Source organism: Lontra canadensis, unplaced genomic scaffold (genome assembly GCF_010015895.1).
Source record: "Lontra canadensis isolate GAN:19392208 unplaced genomic scaffold, GSC_riverotter_1.0 scaffold124, whole genome shotgun sequence".
Taxonomy (NCBI): Eukaryota; Metazoa; Chordata; class Mammalia; order Carnivora; family Mustelidae; genus Lontra; species Lontra canadensis.
Window position 1 is genome coordinate 989734 of NW_022631118.1, and position 18496 is coordinate 1008229.

General features: G+C 51.0%; 2 protein-coding genes across 12 annotated transcripts; both read left to right on the plus strand.

The window, feature by feature from the left end:
• Positions 1 to 1096: 1096 nt before the first annotated feature.
• On the plus strand, positions 1097 to 1969 carry LOC116857472 (collagen alpha-2(I) chain-like). Its single transcript, XM_032841566.1, has 2 exons — positions 1097 to 1196; positions 1306 to 1969. Exon 2 carries the CDS (start codon positions 1379 to 1381, stop codon positions 1967 to 1969), a length of 591 nt encoding a protein of 196 aa, XP_032697457.1. The 5' UTR covers positions 1097 to 1196; positions 1306 to 1378.
• BRPF1 (bromodomain and PHD finger containing 1) lies at positions 1807 to 17247 on the plus strand. 11 transcript variants are annotated; one of them, XM_032841518.1, is made up of 14 exons: positions 1807 to 1918; positions 3837 to 4445; positions 8235 to 9194; positions 10024 to 10186; positions 10601 to 10732; positions 11126 to 11272; positions 12057 to 12366; positions 12692 to 13015; positions 13335 to 13619; positions 14123 to 14270; positions 14844 to 14980; positions 15083 to 15201; positions 15526 to 15680; positions 16393 to 17247. In XM_032841518.1, exons 2-14 carry the CDS (start codon positions 3847 to 3849, stop codon positions 16574 to 16576), a joined length of 3663 nt encoding a protein of 1220 aa, XP_032697409.1. In that variant the 5' UTR covers positions 1807 to 1918; positions 3837 to 3846; the 3' UTR covers positions 16577 to 17247. The 11 variants fall into 11 exon arrangements, with proteins under 11 accessions (XP_032697409.1, XP_032697410.1, XP_032697411.1 ...); XM_032841519.1 differs by having other exon boundaries at positions 12695 to 13015; XM_032841520.1 differs by having other exon boundaries at positions 11126 to 11254.
• Positions 17248 to 18496: the final 1249 nt, after the last annotated feature.

An 18496-nucleotide genomic window follows, 5' to 3' on the forward strand; every position in this document is an offset into this window, starting at 1 on the left:
ATTTACAAGCATACTCTTATTTAATCCTCACAACAATCCTGTGAGGTAAGCACTATATTTTATCTCCACTTTATACATCAGGAAACTGAGGCTCAGAGAGGTTAAATCACTTTTTGAAAAGAACTCATCAGTTTCACTCCAGATCCCAAGGTCTTAACCAGCAAACATCTTCCTGCAGTGTTGCTTCTATTAGGATGTTTTTCAAAAAACATTATTTATGAAAATTCATACATTATAGTAGGTCGAATGCAAGGTTTGCATTAAGATATAGTAGAAGCTTCCACTTACTTTGAGCTTTGCCCTCAGAACCCTGGAAGACTCTTTCACGCTCTTCTTTGGATGGCAAAACTGAAGAGGCTCAACAACAAGCATTGCTTAACAAGTGGACTCTTCCCAGGACACAAGTTCACCAAAACCCCTAAGAACTGACAATAGTTTTTGAGCTCTCTTTTATAAACATGGAATTTAACGTAGTAAGAATCTTACAACTTGCTACTTGTTCACATAGCTACCAAGTGGCCCAGTCACATTAAAACCAATAATCTGTATTGAGTCTTCCAACTTTCCACCCACAGCCATGAGCATTTCCCCGCCACCCCTACAGGGTTCCCAGCATCTGAATCCCATTTTACCGTGCACAAGTCTTTTCACCAGCCTTTTACACCTCCCCAAATTCGGTCCCTTCCTTCAGATCCATACCTCTCCTTCAGTCTGCTCCTTTGCCTTTTCCCAAGCTCCTTCCCTTTCTTTCAGCCACTCCCGTTATACTTAACCTGGTCCCGCCCTTTCCTTTCAGCCCCACCCCTTTACCTTTTCCACGCCCCGTCCTTTCACTTCAGTCTCGCGTCATTTTTCCCTGCTCTGTCCTTTCTCCCCAGCCCAACGCCTTCCAGGCCCAACTAAAGCCCCTCCTTTTCTTTCCAGAGGCCCACTCTTCTGTTTAGCCCCACCCTTTCACCCCTGTTCATCCTCACTTCTCCTTACCCGGGCCCGCTTTACAAATGTCCCCGCCCATTCCCCCGCAAACTCCGCCCCATGGACTGGTTTATTCTCGGCTAGACCCGCCCCACCCCTACCCATAACTCCAAGCCCTTCCTCAGGCTCCAGCCTGCGTCCCTCTTGCTCCCGGCCCTGCCCCCGGCCCCGCCCCGTGGCTCCAGCCCCGCCTCGCCGCCTTTCTCGGAGACCAAGGCCAGGTCCCTACTGCAGCCGCGGCGCCAGCAGGAGGGAGGGAGGAGGCAGAGGGGGAAGGGAGAAGGGCGGGCTCCTCAAGCCCAGCCCCATGCTCACCGTCCGTGTCCGCAGATTCGCCACAAACGGCCCGACCACTCCGGATCCCGAATATCGCGTCTTCCGTCTACCGAAACTCAACTCTAAGATGGAGGTGCTAGAGAAGCCATGTGGGGTGGCCAGGGGCTCTTCTGAGTCTCAGAGAATGGCCTCTCGAGACTCAGCAGACGGGCGGGGATCTGTGGCGAAAGTGCAGCTTGACAGCGCCGAGGCGCCGAGTTTACCCTGCGCAGACGCCGTCGCCGCCGCTGCCGCCGCCGCCGCCGCTGCCACTGCCTTTGCCGCCACGGTCTCCGCCGCCGCCGTCCCCGCGCTGCCTCCGGGAGGCTCCATTGTTTCGGCCGTGTCGGGTCCCGAGGCCGGACAACCTAGTGGCTTTCGAAACGGGCGGCGGCCGACAGAGTTGAGACACCAGGGCGCCGGCGGGACCGGGAGCGGCAGGGGTCAGCGCGGGAATCCGGGGAGCCGGGGCCAGAACGTGGGGCGGCAGGGGGCCGGGGTGGCGAGATCTGCGGTCTCCGGAGTTGGGGCTCTCTCTCCCCGGCCCGTCTTTCCCCGCCGGCCTCCCCAAGTGGGGTCGGAGCCCCGGCGGGCGCCCCCGGCGATGAGCCCGGACTCGAGGTGGCCGGTAAGTGCGGGCCTGGGACCAGGGCGGGAGTGGCCAGCGGGAGAGGACTAGACTACTTTCGTGGGGCGTGCACTGAGCTGCCTGGCCCGGCTGCCCCTTGGGCTACTCCAGCCGGGAGAACTGACAGTGCATTAGCTCCCAGCCCGCGTCCCAGGGCAACAGAGTATCCTCCACGGTTGCCTGGGCCAATAGCAGGAGGGGAGCCTTGTTTAACATGTTACACTTCGACAAAAGGGAAACGTCGCCGCATCCGGGAGAGGGCTGCGGGCACTGCCTGGGCCGGGCCTGATCGCTCCGGCCCCCGCCCTCTACTTCCTCCAGCCCCCTGAGCTCTGCCGCCATACCCCTGTGGGCCCTGGGGCTTCCTCACGGGCTTCCAGTCTAAGTTCTTGTCTCCACCCGTGTGCCTTTGGCGCTCAGTCCCAGCGGGACATCTGCGCGGGGCTCTGTGCTACTTTGGGAGCCAGGGCGACAGAGCAGCAGCATACACCAGGGACCCATCATTGAAAAGGAAGAGCTTGCCTGTTCCTCTGATTGGTTTGTGTTTAAAGACACAGCTGCAGGTAAAGGAAGTAAAAGTTGGAGTAGTTTTACCAGTGCAGAAGTCAGGGGCTTTGACAGAGGCTGGAGCAGCCCACTTGACTTGGCTAAGTAGCCGGAGAGAGGCCAAGAGGGGTCACTGTTTGTCTGGAAGCTCAGGGTGGCTTTGCCTGGAATGATGCCAATACCCTAGCTGAATTGTTGAACTCAACTAGGCCTGGAGAAACTGGGGCAGTCTCTGACCAAGTTGGGCTTCCTGGGGGCTGGTGCCATCTGCTGTCACTACTCACCCAGGAACACTGGAGAGGAGGAAGGGGAAGGCCCTGACGACCATCATGGAGCTGAGTGTGCCTAGATTGTCATGTTCCTATTTGTACCCTTAGTACCTGGTATCATTCCCAGGGTCAGGGTCTGGTACCTCTCCTAGAGCCAGGGCCAGGGCATAGCCTTCCCCTAAAGACCTCAGAAATGAACTGCTTGTTTCTGTAATGCAATGATTTGTGCTGGTGCCCAGGATTAAATTGCGGGCTGCCCATTCAAGCAAGCTTCTATATGGGTTAACACTAGCCTTCATCCATCTGTCAGCTCCAAATCTGATGATCCCCTCATTTAGCTATTTATTCAACAAGTTCTTCATTCATATGCCAAAAACTGAGTGTCCACTACATGCCAGGTACTGAGGATATATAGAGGTGGGCAGGCTCTGATGTCTGCACCGCATAGCACCCAGTCTAGTGGGAGGAAACAAAGAACTTCCAGTGTGGTAAGTGCCATGCCACTATGATGGAATGATGAGAATGGAATGCTGTAGAAACATAGCTCCCGATGGGAAAGACAGATCATAACAAGAAGTGGTATTTGAGTTGGGTTTTGAAGAATGAGTAGGAGCTCACCAGTCAGGATGGAAGCCATTTCAAATAGAGATCATCTTGCAGGAATGAGAGGTTATAACATTCAGGGAAGGGCAAGTTGCCCTGGGTATACAGAAGCACAGCTGTAACTAGTGAGAAGAGTCTGGAAAGGAGGACTAGGGCCAGAAAATGAAAGGAGTACCTTGAATGATATCATAGGGAATTTGGATATTATCCTGAAATAAGTGGGGAGCATCAGGAAGTTTTTAAGCAAAAGACTGATGTGATTGTTCCTACTCTGGCCACATTATGTGAGATTAGGCTAGAAGAGTCGAGATATAGGGCAGGATGATCAGGCAGGAGGTGATGAGGCCCAGACTGTGGCCATGGTGTAAAGGTGATGGTATTTGAAGTCACTGTAGAAGTGAGCTGGCCAGGCCCCTTGAGGAGAAGGAGGGCTGGAGAGAACAGAGTGGATGGCCAGGAGCTTGTCTTCAGGCCTATGCTAACTGATCTATACATTCTAGATGTGACAGCATGGGGGTGGACTTTGATGTGAAGACTTTCTGCCACAACTTGCGGGCAACTAAGCCACCGTATGAATGCCCCGTGGAGACCTGCCGCAAGGTCTACAAGAGTTACAGTGGTATCGAGTACCACCTATATCACTATGACCACGACAACCCCCCGCCCCCCCAACAGACTCAACTCCGCAAGCACAAAAAGAAGGGGCGCCAATCACGCCCAGCCAACAAGCAGTCACCCAGCCCCTCAGAGGTATCCCAGTCACCGGGCCGTGAGGTGATGAGCTACGCACAGGCCCAGCGCATGGTGGAGGTGGACCTGCATGGCCGTGTCCACCGCATTAGCATTTTTGACAACCTGGATGTGGTGTCAGAGGATGAGGAGGCCCCTGAGGAGGCTCCTGAGAATGGCAGCAACAAGGAGAACACTGAGACACCAGCTGCTACTCCCAAGTCAGGCAAGCATAAGAATAAGGAGAAGCGCAAGGACTCCAACCATCACCATCACCATAATGCTTCTGTGAGCACCACTCCCAAGCTGCCAGAGGTGGTATACCGGGAGTTGGAACAGGACACCCCGGATGCCCCGCCCCGGCCAACTTCCTATTACCGGTAAGGCCACCTCTACCTGCCCATTCTGGAAAACTGCTCAAGCAGGGCTCAGGAGCTGGAGAGGTAATAGGCATCAGAGAGGAGAGTGGCACAGATAAAGGGTAGCAGAAGCACACTGGTCCTGCCCAGGCAATAAGAAGAATAGTGCCCCAGCTAATGATGGTGGCACTTACTATATACTGCCACATGCCAGGCCCTGCACTGGGTACTTTACAGCCAGTCCCTTCCATTTTATTCTCACAATTCTCTCAGGCAGGTATTTTTCTCATTTCGCAGAGGAGGAGCCCACAGTCCAGAAAGGGGACCCAAAGTCACATGTTAGTGGATTTGAACTGGGATTCAAATCCAGGTTACTCTGACTCCAAAGCTATACTGTTTCCACTGTATCAAAACATCATGTGTCTGGTTGCTGACCCTCCACTCCATCACTGTGTAGCCTTGAGAAAAGCTTCTGGCTTTCTAATGACCTGATCTGCAGAGCATGTATAATATTCCTCTGTCAGCCTAGAGGAAGAAGACTAGGCACACTGATTTTATAAGGTCCTGAAAGCAATTGGTAAATCTGCAGAGGTAATTTTCCCATTATTCTGTTACTGTCACCCATCCTTTAGTATGTATAAGCAACATTTCATCACCTATGTTTTGTACTCTTCTGTTGGCCCTTTTATTTATTTCATTTAATTGTTTCTTGGCATCCCATGTCCTTCCAAAATTAGTCACGGTGGCTCCTAACAAAGTCACGGGCATAAAGCTAAATTCCTTTAACACAAGGTAAAAAATGTAGGGATGGGGCAGTGTGGTGGTGAAGCTACACAGAAACCTTAGCTGAAGGATAGTACAAAAACAAAATGTAAAACTTCTGAGTCTTGGCATTCAAGGTAAAGAGAGCATTTGGAAAAATTAAGGAACAATGTTCAGTGTCCACTAATCAGAAGGCTTGATCTCTGCAAAGGACTTATAAATGTTTTTATATAAAAGGTAGTTTTTACAAAAAATGCAATCATGTGATGGTATACTGAGTCTCGGTTCTTTAAAATCAAGTCTTGGCAGGGGGGTGGAATATATATATCTAAAAAAAAAATAAAATTAAGCCTGTGGGAACTCAAGTGATTTGGCCTAGTAAGACACTTTGGTCTCACCCCTGTTCACATGTTAGTCAGTCTCCTCTTCCTCTCTTATTTTAACTGTCCAGCCCAGCTCCACCCCCTTCTGGCTTTCTACTGCTTCTCTTTTATGTTAACACTCACTGCTCTTCCCACCCCCCAAAACACAGACCCCTGCCTGGGCTCTTCAGCACTCTGCTCTGATAGGCAGTTCAGACCAGTTCATCCCACCCCATTTCTTCCTCCCTCTGCTTTTTCACTCTTTCTTCCTGGCGTTCAAATTTGTTCTCCAGGGGAGCAGTTCTTAGCTAGGTACACTGCATCATCTGGGGAGTATGTTCCATGTCATTTATTACTACTGTTAGCAGAACTGTCCAAGTTTTGTAAATGATATATATATATTTTTTTAAAGATTTTATTTATTTATTTGACAGAGAGAGAGATTACAAGTAAGCAGAGAGGCAGGCAGAGAGAGAGGAGGAAGCAGGCTCCCTGCTGAGCAGAGAGCCTGATGCAGGGCTTGGTCCCAGGACCCTGAGATCATGACCTGAGCTGAAGGCAGAGGCTTAACCCACTGAGCCACCCAGGTGCCCCTGTAAATGATATTTTTTATATATAAATTTGAGAAGATTTGAGGTCATCTCTCTAAGAACACCATTTTCTCTTTCTTGCATCTGATATGCTTTCTTGAGGGGGAAAGCGGGTGGAGTGTAGGCTGGTGTGCCAGGAATTGTACATGACATGCAGCCTACATTATCTATCTGTGCCACAGCCTGTAATCTGGGTACACTGTGGGAGTGTGTTATGCACCATCGCGTAATGTCACGTGTTGTGGCAGAGAAAAGGTTGAGAACAGGTGCAAAGGCCTGGAAGTGGCTGGATAGTTCATACAAGCTCTGAGCCACACCCTTTTTCAACGATGAGGACACTGTGGTCACTTTGGGGAAGGAGTAAAGGGCTAAGGAGGAAACTGCTTCCTGTAGACACAGTATTTTAGTTTCTCTCCTCCATTCCACCCCCAAAATGCCTTTGAAATGAACAACACTGTGCCTATTTCTGTGTAGTGAATCAGACATGGTCCTTGCCTCTAGCCTAGAGTGGAGGAGTTAGACACATAAATAGTTAGAATACAAGGCAAGATAGGTCAAGGCTGTACAAAAGCTAATACTAAAGCTAATGTTTGAGTACTTGCATCATGCCAGGTACTATTCTAAGTTCTTTACCTGTATCAGCTCATTTAATGCTCACAACAGCTGTGTGAAATGGATTCAAGTTAACATCACCACTTTTCAGATGAGGAAACAGAGACCCAGGGAGGTCACCTTATTTACCTACTGGTGTACAGAGCATGACTCCAGAGCCTGTGCTCACCTGGCCTGCTCTTAGCATCCAGAACCCCACTTCCCTTTAGGAGAGGGGAGGAGAGGGATAGAAACTAACATTGATTTAGGGCCTGCTATGTTGTGCGACTTCATTTAGCCCATTCATTTTTTAAATTCCATTTAATCTTGGGGTGCCTGGGTGGCTCAGTGGGTTAAAGCCTCTGCCTTCGGCTCGGGTCATGATCCCAGGGTCCTGGGATCGAGCCCCGCATCGGGCTCTCTGCTCAGCAGGGAGTCTGCTTCCTCCTCTCTCTCTCTCTGCCTGCCTCTGCCTACTTGTGATCTCTGTCTGTCAAATAAATAAATAAAATCTTAAAAAAAAATTCCATTTAATCCTGATAAGTGTCTTTGGGAGAAAATGGTAGCATCCTCATCTTATCATCAATAATACTGAAGTTTAGAAAAGAGCAGTAATGACTTGAAGATCACAAAGTGGGAGAGCCAGGCTTTAGATCCATGTTTGTCAGAAGTTAAAGCCCCCTTCTTTCCATTGTAGCTCCCTGTAGCTTTGTAATACCAGAGTCCAGGCAACCTAGAGCATAGCAGGGGGCATGGGGAGCCTGCTCTGTGTGCCAGGAACCTGGAGCAGCCCTGGGCTCCAGTCCTGCCGGTCCAATGAGTGCTGTAGGGTAGAGTGTAAATTGTAGCTTTTCCACTTCTGGTTCTATGATCTATTTGTGTTGGGCAGTTAATTAACTTCTCAAAGCTTTGTCTTCCTCATCCACAAAATAAGGCCAATAAGAACATTAATACTACGGCTGTGGTGAGAATATATGTGTAACAGTAAATGCTCAGTAAATCTTAGTTGTTCTGTTATCTTCCAAGGCTATCCAGAGAACAAACACAGTACCTAGAGTCTGAGGGAGTCCTGAGCTGTACCAGCTGACAGAAGGCCCGTGGCAGCTTGATTCAGGACACTGCCAGCTGGTGCTAAAAATGATATATAATTTGCAAGTGACACATGAGGACCTTTCTTCAGACTCTTTGCACCATCATCCAGACCAATCCAGTAGGTCCTAGCTGCCCCACCCTCCTCCCTTCAGGAGTTTGATTGAGCTTGTGCACCTCAGAGGAGGTGGTGTAGTAGCTAGTACACAAGCTTCCTAACTCCCTAAACCTTAGGTTTCCTTTTATGCAAAACCAGAATAATTATAGAACCTGGGGTTAAGATGACAGTGGAATGAGACAGTAATAAGTAAAGGCACAGGCCTGGCATTGAGTAAGTATCCAGCAATTGTAGCCCATTGTCTTCAAAGGAAGGAAGGCTCAAGCATATAATGCTGAGCTGCCTATGTGCACTGCAGGTACATTGAGAAGTCGGCAGAGGAGCTGGACGAGGAAGTAGAGTATGACATGGATGAGGAGGACTACATCTGGTTGGATATCATGAACGAGCGGCGGAAGACAGAGGGTGTGAGTCCCATCCCACAGGAAATCTTTGAGTACTTAATGGATCGGCTGGAGAAGGAGTCCTACTTTGAAAGCCACAATAAAGGTGACCCCAATGCACTAGTGGATGAGGATGCTGTGTGCTGTATCTGCAATGATGGTGAGTGCCAGAACAGCAATGTCATCCTGTTCTGTGACATGTGCAACCTGGCTGTGCACCAAGAGTGCTATGGTGTCCCCTACATCCCTGAGGGCCAGTGGCTATGCCGCCGCTGCCTCCAGTCACCCTCCCGCGCTGTGGACTGTGCCCTGTGCCCCAACAAGGGTGGTGCCTTCAAGCAGACAGATGACGGGCGCTGGGCCCATGTGGTGTGTGCCCTGTGGATCCCTGAAGTCTGCTTTGCCAACACAGTCTTCCTGGAGCCTATCGACAGCATTGAGCACATCCCGCCAGCTCGTTGGAAGCTGACCTGTTATATTTGTAAACAGCGGGGCTCAGGGGCCTGCATCCAGTGCCATAAGGCCAACTGCTACACAGCCTTCCACGTGACATGTGCCCAGCAGGCTGGCCTTTACATGAAGATGGAGCCTGTGCGGGAGACGGGTGCCAATGGCACCTCTTTCAGCGTCCGCAAGACGGCCTACTGTGACATCCACACACCCCCGGGTTCAGCACGCCGCCTGCCTGCCCTGTCCCACAGTGAGGGTGAGGAGGATGAGGATGAGGAGGAGGATGAGGGAAAGAGTTGGAGCTCAGAGAAGGTCAAGAAGGCCAAGGCCAAGTCCCGGATCAAGATGAAGAAGGCACGGAAGATCCTGGCAGAGAAGCGGGCAGCAGCACCTGTGGTGTCAGTGCCTTGCATCCCACCACACAGGTATGTGGGGAGTGGATGGATAGGCTGGTAAGGGAAGAAGAAGCCCGCATAGAGATGGATAGTCCTAAGTGGAGTGACAGGGTTCCGTTATTTTAACAGGAGCTATAAAGATGTTAAAAAAAACCAAAAATCACACTAGATTCCAAAAGAAGTTAGCTCTAGTAGGTCACCTCACTTTTACATTAGGAGCCAGAAATGTCAACTTTTATCTGGTAGATCCAGTAAGTGTTTTCAGCTGCCATTCATTTTGATGGTTTGGTTTAAGTTAGGAAGAAAGAAGATGGAGTAGCAACCAGCCATAGTAGCAGAAATGGTCTGACCCGGAAGGGAGAAAGGGAACAAAAAATGGGGAAGGAAATGCTTAAGAAGTTGCAAAGTGGTCACTGCCCCTAATGACTCCAGATGAGGGCTACCATCATTAGTTATTTTTAAAAACTCTCTTGTGCTATCTAGTTGATTTTCTATAGTTTACTGCTTTACAATTGTACTTTGTCCTAAAACCTTCCAAGGCTCAATCTGAGCAGGTTCTCCAGGGTCAAATAATACTCCAGGCTGCAGTGACAAGAGCATTCTTAGGGGCCAAATTCCTGATATCCCTCCCCCACCCAACTTCGTGAACAGGGTTGGGATCTGGCTTCATGCTGGGAGTTTGGCTTCCTGTCTGGTACCATTTGCTCTTCTTTGCATTAAGCCAAGTGTCAGGCCTTTTTGACGATAGACTTATTCCCGATTCAGCCCCATTTCAGGAATTTTCTCTAGCCAGAGACCCCTGTTCTGCTTAAGAAAAGCATGGCTCAGTGGGTTTTTCTCTTTATTCCCCGCTTTCCAGGCTCAGTAAAATCACCAACCGCCTGACCATCCAAAGGAAGAGCCAGTTTATGCAGAGGTTACACAGCTACTGGACGCTGAAACGGCAGTCCCGAAATGGAGTCCCACTGCTACGTCGTCTACAGACACACCTGCAGTCTCAGAGGAATTGTGACCAAATCGGGGTACTGTATCAGATTCCCTGTGGGCTCTGGGAACATGGGCCAGGAACACAAGGACTGAGATTTGTGACTACTGCTTTCAGTGTCCGAGGCCTTGAGCTATTTCCTCCTTTAAGCTAGCCCTCAAACCAGGCTCAGGATGAAATCCTTATAGATTATCTGCTCACAAGAAAGGCACTGTTCCTGTGTGTTCATTCATCCATTCACTCAACAAGCATATACCAAGCATTGATTCTGTGCCATGCCTGGGGGCACATATGTTTAGGAACTCCCACTTTAGCTAGCAAGCCTGCCAATAAATGACTGTGCTCCCTCTTTAAGTTTTAACTACCCTTGACCCAGGCTTCCTGGGCTCTCCTCTTTTGGCCTTTCTTCTGGCTCCCTCATCATCTCCCGATCCCCTTTTTGCCTCTACAGAGAGATTCTGAGGATAAGAACTGGGCCCTCAAAGAACAGCTCAAGTCTTGGCAGCGACTCCGGCATGACCTGGAGCGAGCTCGGCTGTTGGTGGAGCTTATCCGCAAGCGGGAGAAACTCAAAAGGGAGACGGTGAGTGCTCCTGGGCCAACTCTATCTTACATAAGAGAAAACAGTCCTGGGACAAGGAAGAGCATGTATCCCCTGGCCAGGAAGTAACAGGGCTGATGCTGGAGTCAGGTTTCCTGGCTCCCAGTGTGTTCTCTAGCTCACTACAAACAGAATGTCACAGAAGAGTATGAAAGAGACCCTAGATTATGTGATATAGGTAGCTGGCACTGGAAGTTCAAGGAAAGGAAAGGCCAGCCAGAATAGATGGGCCTTTTTATAAGTTGACTTGAGTAAGTACACCCAGCTGTCGGCTGCAGAAGGAAGGCAGTGTCCCAAACCAGCTGCTGCCATCCCCTCAGACCTCTGCCAAGGGACTGGCACGGGCCTGGCTGATTGGGCCTTTATGTGTGTCAGATCAAGGTCCAGCAGATCGCCATGGAGATGCAGCTGACCCCTTTCCTCATCCTTCTTCGCAAAACTTTGGAGCAGCTCCAAGAAAAGGACACAGGCAACATCTTCAGCGAGCCGGTCCCTCTGTCTGAGGTAACCGAATTGGACGAAGTAAGAATCCCTTCCCCTCACTCCACCTTCTTTCTGTTCCTCTCCCAGTTGGACCCCTGCTGCAGGTCTGGGCCAGGGACTAGGAGGGGACCATGAAGAGAGGGGCTGGTGGCTCTGGGGCTCCAGGATGAACTGGAGCCACATGCATCACCTGGACTCTGTCTTGTCCCTGTCATACCCCAAGGGCCCAGAATGGGAGGCAATCTGCACTCCTTCCCCAGAGGCAGGGACTGAGTCTGCCAAATGAATAATCCCAGGGCAGGAAGACACTTTCGGGGTGCTGAACCCTAGAACGGAGACTTTAGAAGGCTCAGCACCTAAAGAACCAGCTCTGGAGCCCTAGGTCCTGACTGGCAGACTCTTCTCTCTAAAAGGTATAAAATGAGAGGCCTGAGGCAGTATCCTCCTTATAAGTCTTAATGATAGGTAAAAAGAACTATAGGAATGCAAGATGGTGTTCTTTCCAGAGGATTGCTGTAGCCATTTTCTTACTGAAGCCTCAGATGGCTGTAGGAAGTAAATTTGACTGTAATTTCATCACCATTTTCCAGGCGAGGAAGAGAAGGCCCACAGAGGTTAAGAGACTTGCCATGGTCACACAGCTTGTGACTGGTAAAGTCAAGACTAGAATCCAGCTTTCTTTTCCCCTGTGTTATATGCCTGCCTCTAACTGTGGTGGGAGGAGATTGCTGGATGCATTTCAGGGGGTGGGGGTGTTAGGAGCAAGGGTTCAGGGAGAATGAGGAGCATATTTCCACTTAGCCACACCTACCCTACTCTCCAGGTACCTGACTACCTAGATCACATCAAAAAGCCAATGGACTTTTTCACCATGAAGCAGAACTTGGAGGCTTACCGCTACCTGAACTTTGATGATTTTGAGGAGGACTTCAACCTTATCGTCAGCAACTGCCTCAAGTATAATGCCAAGGATACCATCTTCTACCGGGCAGCAGTTCGGCTCCGCGAACAGGGTGGCGCTGTGCTCCGCCAGGCCCGGCGCCAGGCAGAAAAAATGGGCATTGACTTTGAGACGGGCATGCATATCCCCCACAACCTGGCTGGAGATGAAGCCCCACAACACGCTGAAGATGGTGGGTGATAAGTCATGCTACACACATAGAGGCCAATGCCAGGGATGAACAGCTTTCCAAAAGTCCCCTACCGGGAACAGGCAGTGTAGGCAGGAAGTAGGTAGGCTGAGCAGTGGCAAGCTATCCCCAGGAATGTTCCCCAAGAAGCCAGACTGGGTGAATGGATAGCAGTGCCCGCCATCCCACATCTTGGTGCTGCTGTTATACAGCTGTTCCTGGTGAGAAGCCCAGGGAAAAGAGTGGTTTCTTGCTGCCTCCCAGGTTCAGGGGGCACAGAGGGCTGCACTGAGTTTGACCTTTCCCCAACCCCCATGTCCATCCCTAGCAGCAGAGGAAGAGCGGCTGGTCCTGCTGGAGAACCAGAAGCACCTGCCAGTAGAAGAGCAGCTAAAGCTGTTGCTGGAGCGTCTGGATGAGGTGAATGCCAGCAAGCAGAGTGTGGGCCGTTCACGGCGTGCAAAGATGATCAAGAAAGAGATGACAGCACTGCGGCGAAAGCTTGCCCACCAGCGGGAAACTGGAAGGGATGGGCCTGAGCGGCACGGCCCCACGAGCCGGGGCAGCCTGACACCTCACCCAGCAGCCTGTGACAAGGATGGGCAGACAGACAGTGCCGCTGAGGAGAGCAGCAGCCAGGAGACAAGCAAAGGTCTGAACCCCCTAGCAAGGTGGACTCCAAAGCAAGCCAGACTTGACTCTGCAGCACACACTCAGCCCCTGCCATTCCCCAAGCAGAGGTTTCTCCTACACAGCTAGCTGTACTTTCTCCCTCATTCCCCATTCAGGGGCCTCTCAGCTGCCTCTCTGGCTAATTGTATAAGAGATGATGTTCTCAAGTCCATACCCCCTAGATCATCTCCCAACTCTAGCTGGAGTAATGGTCCTACAGATCCAGGGCATACCCTGGGCATCTACCCCTCCCACATCAGGCCCCTCACCAACTCTCCTTCTCTCTTTCTCTGCTCCAGGCTTGGGTCCCAACATGTCCTCAACCCCCGCACATGAGGTGGGCAGGAGAACCTCAGTTCTGTTCTCCAAAAAGAACCCGAAGACAGCTGGACCGCCCAAGAGGCCGGGCCGGCCCCCCAAAAACCGGGAGAGCCAGATGACCCCCAGCCACGGAGGCAGTCCTGTGGGGCCCCCCCAGCTCCCCATCATGGGCTCCTTACGTCAGCGCAAGCGGGGTAGGAGCCCCCGGCCCAGTTCGAGCTCAGACAGCGACAGTGATAAATCCACAGAAGACCCCCCAATGGGTGAGCCTCACCATCACCCAGCACCCCCGCCCCAAGAGAGTGAGCTAAGCTGCCATCGTCCCCAACATAACTCTCACCTATCCCTTCATTTGCCCAAAATATATCAGAGTTGGAAGCGCCCTTAGGGATCCTTTAATTCAGTCCCTTCATTTTACAGATGGGGAAACTGAAGTCCAGAAACACTGACCCAGCTAGATTCCTATCCAGGATCCCCTCCATTATATCACTTCACCTTTTCTCTTCTCCCCCTCCTTGGGGATTTCCTGCCCTTTAAGCCATTTGTGTCTTAAGGCCAGTAACTGCCAAGGGAAGTACAAGGGGTGGGGCAGGACTATGGCCAACTGTGGCAGACACTGCCCAGAGCTGGCTCTGTTGACCATAGTTGGAGGAATATTCTAGCACAGAAGGGAAAGCTAAGCTCCTAGTGCCCCTTACCCCCATGCCATCTCTGATCTACATCTTCCTGACCGATTCCTTCCCTCCTCCCCCTCCCGCCAACCAAGACTTACCAGCCAATGGCTTCAGCGGTGGAAATCAGCCAGTGAAGAAGAGTTTCTTGGTATATCGTAATGACTGCAGCCTTCCCCGGAGCAGCTCTGACTCCGAGTCCAGCAGCAGTAGCAGCAGCAGCGCTGCCTCCGACCGAACCAGGTATCAGTCCTCCAGATCAAGGCCTGTCTTCAGGATCCCCTTCCAGGTTTCCCTATGGGAAGTGGGGTGGCAGCCACCTCAGCTTAGATTAAGATGGCTCAGACCCAAGGTTCTCTGCAAAATAAATGGCATATATAAGAATGTCACCATAATGGAATAGTGGGAACCATCCTGGGTTAAGGTGACATAGAGCAGAGTATAAACTGATGCCTTGGGGCCTGGATTTGGCCTGCATACATATTTTGTTTGACCAGCATGGTGTTTTTAAAAAAATGAATCTAGTACTACCACGTAAAATTCCTAGTGTCTGTATTCTCTTTGAAAATCAGATCTGGTAAATCTAGCCAGTGCTTCCTTTAGACGGGGTGTATTCATCACTACCACTGCTAAATCCAGCCCATGTCCGTTATGTCACTGCCAACCCTCTGAAGCATTTGGGTTTGAAATTTTTCAAGTGACCTCAGCTTTCAATAATTCTTAGACCCCGGGGCCCAGTTTAAAGAGAGGACGTCTACCATGCCATTATCTACTCTTCCCCTCCTTTAAGCTGAGTTCTTATTTTCTTATCCATAGCACAACACCCTCAAAACAAGGCCGGGGCAAGCCCTCCTTCTCTCGGGGCACATTCCCAGAAGATAGCAGTGAAGATACCTCAGGCACTGAGAATGAGGCCTACTCCGTGGGCACTGGCCGCGGCGTGGGCCACAGCAGTAAGTACCCTTACCCAAGGCCAGGGATGCCGGGGGCCCAGTGTCAGGGCCTTGCCAGCCCCCTGGCTGCTGATCCGCCTCCTCTCTCCCATTCCTGTGAAGTGGTAAGGAAGAGTCTAGGACGGGGAGCTGGCTGGCTGTCAGAGGATGAGGACTCGCCCCTGGATGCTCTGGACCTGGTGTGGGCCAAATGCCGAGGGTATCCATCATACCCAGCTCTGGTAGGCTTCCCTTTTTCTTATCATACCCCTTGTCTCCCAACACCAGCTGGCAGACACAGTTTGTACTGCAGAGAACAAGGGTCTTTGGCAGATAGACACTTAAGAGGTTCCTGGTTAGTTGTTCCATGTCTCCTTTTTCCTTCCCATTGCACCCTGGGGTCTCAAATAGTTCATCATTAGAAGCAGCCAAGAGTCAGCATTGCAGCCTTGTGGCATAATAACCTTTCCCTGTCCCCACTTCAGAGATAGCTCCCAATTCTTAGGTAGTGTAAGCTGTGCAGAAGAAGGGGACTGAACCAAACAAAGGTCTTATTACACCCTCAGATAATTGATCCAAAGATGCCCCGGGAAGGTATGTTCCACCATGGGGTTCCCATCCCTGTGCCCCCACTGGAGGTGCTGAAACTTGGGGAGCAGATGACCCAGGAAGCCCGAGAGCATCTCTACCTCGTCCTCTTCTTTGACAACAAGCGAACCTGGTAAGGGAGGAGGGAAGCATCTGGTGTGACTCACAGCCACAGATGCAACCCTGGGTATAGGGGCAGGCTGCCAGGAAATTCCAGCAACAGACAGACTGGGCTATCACAAATCAGAGGGGGAGGGACTTAGATCTTTGAGCAGAAGGGTTGTGTTGACCATGAGTCTGAGTGGGCAGAGGCTGACAACCAGCTGTAGCTAGACCTCAAAGGGCCATTAAGTGACTGTGACAAGTGTGCTCCCCACCCAGATTTAGGTGGCTTCTAGACTTCGTTTTCCCACCTCTGCCTTCATGGTGACAAGATGGAGATAAAACAGGCATGAATGTTCACGCCTGAGTCTCTGTTCTGTCACATGTGGGTAATGTTTTTGTGCATTGTCTGCAGAGGATATTTAATGTCAGTCAAGTCTGCCAGGATTCTATGGGACAGGATACCTATTTCAGGTTAGGTTATGGCTCTGCCTGTTTTGCACTCAGAAATACCCTGTTGTTACCCCGTAGTAGGTCTTTTGATTGGACTCTTTTCATCACTAGATCATGAGCCATTCCTTGAGGGCAGGGATTATTTCTCTTAGTCTCAGTAACCCTATTGTCCACCAGAGCCTGGCTCAGAGTGGGCACTCAAGAGGTATTTTTTGAATGAGTGTGTGATGAAGGCTGCTGCTTGTCACTTTCCCAGAGATGACTTATGTGACCCTCACCTCGTCCTACAGGCAGTGGCTGCCAAGAACTAAGCTGGTTCCTCTGGGCGTGAACCAGGACCTCGACAAGGAAAAGATGCTGGAGGGCCGCAAATCCAACATCCGCAAGTCAGTGCAGATTGCCTACCACAGGGCTCTGCAGCACCGCAGCAAGGTGCAGGGCGAGCAGAGCAGTGAGACCAGTGATAGTGACTGATAATGCCCAGCACAGCCCAACCTACAGTGCCCTGCCACCTCTCTCCTCCCCCTTTGCTCACTGTCCTGGAGTGGCACCGGCCTCTGCACTGACTCATTCCTGGTCTTGGGGCCAGTCTCAGGGGAAGCTGGGTGGGGGAGGTCCCTCCCGCCCTGAGTGCAGCTGGACTGTACAGAACACTCCAAGGGCCCATGGTGGCTCTGTGCAAGGAGAGGGGAGGTCACACTGGCCAGAACGCTCCAGAGACCTCATAACATTGTAGTGCAGGATGGTGGGCCAAGGTTAGGACACTGCATAAAACAGGCCATCCCACCACCTCTGCCTGCTCTGCTTGTTCCAGGAGAATCTGTAACTGCCTAGTGGCCTGAGGCCCCCCGCAGGTGGTGAGGTGAGCGGGCATCTGCCCAGCCTAGCAGTGGGATTGATGTCTGTCCAGCCCGGAAGAGGGGCACTAGGTGACCCCCTCCCCTGCTGTTGTAAATACTGTAATTAGCGGAGAATTTAAATTATTCTCATTTGTAACTGCGTTTCCGGGTCGCGCCAGAGTCATTTGGTACTAAAAAAGACTGGGGCCTGTCCCCACTTCCCTTTTTCCCATAGATTCCCCCACCTTTCAAACTGGTTTGTATTTATTTCAAAGGAAGAAAATATATTGATTCTTAGAAAATAAATGATCTGTTTGGAATTCTTGGGTTCTTACCTCCTGCCAGGGAGAGGGATAAAAAAGGAAGCTCTGTCCCCCAGGGATGGTAAATAATTGGGCTCAAGAGGTTGCTGGTTGCTGTGCCTGCTGCATTTGTAAGACAACAACAGAGAGAATATAACAGCTCCCATTTCCAAGGCACTTAACTGAGTGGCAGGCCTTGTTCTAAGCATTTTTAGATACATAATTTCATATAATCTTTGCAGTAACTCTGGGGCAAGTTAATAATAGGGTGTTTATCTCCACAAAGACACTAAGATTAAGAAAAACTAAGTAACTTGCCTAAATTTCCACAACTAGGAAGTCGCAGAGCTAGAATTTGAACTCAGGTTATTTGTCTGCCAAGCTGGCTCTTTAACCAGTATGAACTGTTGGAGGAAGAGTCTATACTGCCCATCCCTTCATGAACTTCAGATGCTTCAAGTCTTTTGCCAGTACCATAGTCCCAAGTGTTTCAGAGTCACTTCAGCTGTGACCTTCACCCAGAGCAAGCCTGTAGAGGATTGTTCTTCACTCATTCTCAACCTTGGCACCCCCTTTACAGATTCAAACAGTTATTGAAGGAATGCCTTCCAAGTGCTAGGCACCTGTGGGCTGGACTGCCTAGAGAGGAGACAGCACAGGCCGTAGTTGCCCAAGGGCGCTGCAGCTGTTGAGGAGTGGAGCAGACAAAAATACCATTTGATGATAACCATGCTTCTGGTGCTCCCTACTAGGTACTGTGGGTGGGACACAAAGAAATCAGCTGCAGATCTTGCCCTTGAGGAATCTGCAGTCTATTCACGCAAAGTAACTCCCAATCACTGCGCTACAAGGTGAAAAATGGCCCAGATAAAAGTTCCTCCTAGTTCCTTGCTCAGTCAGATCTTCCTCTGCAAGGAAGAAATGACTTAAAACATTTTTCCTCGGCCCAGGCAGCCAGCCCTGGAAACTGGGCGAGGCAGACAGGCCACCTGAGGGCCACAGGCCCCACTGGGCACGGGTGTGAGATGATGGCGTGCTGCTTGAAGGAATGCCCGAGACTGAAGGGAGCAGCTGGGAGGCGCCGCCGGCGGGCTGCGGCGGGGGCGCGGCAGTCCGAGGAGCCCGGCCTCTGACGGAGTGAAGTCTGTGGGGAGGCCTGCGGAGTCGAGGCTCCGTAAGGCCTTTTGGAGTGGAGCGGCCCAGACGGCGAGTGCGAAGACAGAATCCGCAGGCGACAGACGCTGTGGAGACGC